We start from the raw sequence: 2,640 nt of genomic DNA on the forward strand, positions 1-2,640 counted from the left end.
CTTCTTGTTTTCTAATGCATAGCCATTATTGCATGAACATTCAAAAGAACCATTTTGATTAGTGCATTTTTGTTGACAACCTCCATTTTCATTAAGGCACTCATTAATGTCTATAATCAGTATTATTATAGTCAAGCAAAACATTAGTTAATACCTGAACAGCTTCTCCCATCACTATCTAATGAGTAGCCACTATAACATGAACAAGTGTAACTTCCATCAGTATTGGTACAGTTATGTTCACAGTCACTGTTAATACACTCATTAATATCTATAAGAAACTTATGATTCTTAATTGTAACCTTTATGATGTATGCATTACCCTGACATGTAGCATTGTCACTTGATAGCTCATAGCCATCATTACACGAACAAATAAAACTATTATTTGTATTAGTACAAATTTGATTACAGTTTGTTGCATTTTCTGAACATAGATATATCTCTATAACCAGACCACAATATTAATATAATAATAAAATACAATTTACTTTCACAAGTTCTTCCATCATCAGTTAATCTGTAGCCAGGATAACATGAACAATTTAAGAGGTCATTTTGACTATGACAAACTTGCTGGCAGACCAGAGGATCAGTGCTACAATTTCCTATACAGATCAATTAATTTTACTACAGTAAAGACTTTATACTAACGTGAGCATCCATGATTATCTCCATCAAGAGCATAGCCAGTTACATTGCAATCACAGTAATAAGATCCAGTATTATCTATACAACGTTGTTCACACCCGCCATTGTTATTTTGACACTCATCAATGTTGTAGCAATAGTAGCTGTAGCGTAACCTGTATCCAGGTCTGCAACTACAATAGTACCATCCATTCCTGTTGTGACAATTTTGCTCACACCTATTGCTCCAATTTGGAGAGCATTCATCCTTATCTTTTACCAAAGTAAATTTAAACACATTACACAACAGTTGTACCTTCACATCTGTTCGTTGTAGCATTCCAATAGTATCCCGACCAACAAGAGCAATAATAGCTCCCATCAGTGTTATAGCAGCGCTGCTGACAGCCACCATTATTTGTTGAGCACTCATTAGTGTCTATGCAGTATCTTTGATTGCTTATAAGATGATATCCAGTGTAACAGTCACAGTAGTATGATCCAATAGTATTGATACATTTCTGGTTACATGCATTGTTACCATTAGCACATTCATTGACATCTTTAAAAATACTTGGATTTATATAGATAATATATCTACTTACCATCACACTGATGTCTGTTATGATTTAACACATAACTGTAGTTACACTGGCAATAGTAGCTACCATTAGTATTCACACAAGTATGATCACATCCTCCATTATTGGTAAGACATTCATCAATATCAATACAGGTATGATTATCCATTTCCAGTTCATATCCATTGTGACAACTGCAAGTGTAGCTTCCAAGAGTATTAGAACATAACTGATTACAACCTGATATACCTTCACTGCATTCATCAATATCTGTTAAAAATAATTGTAAGTTAATAGCACATGATAAAACTAATAAATGTGCCAGTTCAGAAATTTAGTTTCAATAACCTGAACAAAACTTTTTCTTGTACAGCCTGTATCCAGTGAAACATGAACAATAGTAAGAACTATTTGTATTAGTGCAGTTGTGTTCACATCCTCCATTTTCATATGCACACTCATCAATATCTATGCAAGTGATAGTCTCACCCATGCAGCTTATACAACTAGCTAAAAATGCCTTGTCCATCACCATCACTATCACCACAGCAGCCATCACAGCTATCAGATATAACCAAATCTAAATAAGTAAAGTCCATCATGGCAATCAATACATGTAAAGTCTACTAAGTCTTCTAATGACAAGGCATATGTCACACACAATACATGAAAGATAGGTTATACACAGTAATATAAACTTCTAAAGATCACTTAGTGCATGGCACTTGGAAAAAATGACAAGAGACACGATAACTAACCAGATAGAGTAATCAGTAGCAACACAACACTAAACAAAGTCAATAGCTTCATTGTCAGGAACACAAGAAGAGTTGTTTTCTCTTTATCTCCTGATAGTATAAGGCGAGGCACCTTTATTCATCTCCTGAGAAGTAATCTATACTTTATAAATGGAATTCATTAGGTCATTCAAAAAGAGCACCAATACAACAGCAGTGAATATCTTTTTGACAAACTGATGCATGAATTTAATTTTAGATCTACCGGGGTAATTAACTTACTGGTACATGTGTACTTAAATATTTATTATCATAATACACATTTTAATAACAAATAAACACTTTTAGAGTTCAGCTTTGTAAAACTGTGAAGTATTATATATTCAATGTATGTCAGTATAATTGATCAGAAAAATTCTCTTGATCAAAATTATCATCATACAATGGATTATCTTTGTTGACTCCATCAAAGATATCTGCTTTTAAGACAAACCAGTCAAATTTTGATTGGTTTGTCTTTTTACGTTTGATGATCACAAGAACAGATATCAAAATAATCACCAGCAAAGTAAAAGTTATAGCTGAAGAAAAATTGTAAAATAAATTTGAACAATTAACTTTGCTTACCTATAATAATGATTGTTATAATATATGCCACATCAGAATTATTATCAATAGGCTGTTCCTGTAAA

General features: G+C 32.7%; 1 protein-coding gene across 1 annotated transcript; it reads right to left on the reverse strand.

Moving 5' to 3' along the window:
- Nucleotides 1–6: 6 nt before the first annotated feature.
- On the reverse strand, nt 7–2,634 carry LOC100639840 (matrilin-2-like; the record flags this gene model as incomplete). The annotated part of the gene is made up of 11 exons (XM_011410456.2): nt 2,576–2,634; nt 2,391–2,529; nt 1,970–2,106; nt 1,560–1,791; nt 1,236–1,481; nt 947–1,192; nt 655–903; nt 492–608; nt 323–445; nt 155–271; nt 7–110 (listed from the first exon to the last, which is right to left on the reverse strand). Coding segments are annotated over exons 4-11 (1,410 nt in total), but the record flags the coding sequence as incomplete, so codon positions are not given.
- Between the last annotated feature and the right edge of the window lie 6 nt (nt 2,635–2,640).

The sequence above is a fragment of the Amphimedon queenslandica genome, unplaced genomic scaffold, assembly GCF_000090795.2.
Source record: "Amphimedon queenslandica unplaced genomic scaffold, v1.1 AMPQUscaffold_8579_Cont19477, whole genome shotgun sequence".
In the NCBI taxonomy this organism is placed as follows: domain Eukaryota; kingdom Metazoa; phylum Porifera; class Demospongiae; order Haplosclerida; family Niphatidae; genus Amphimedon; species Amphimedon queenslandica.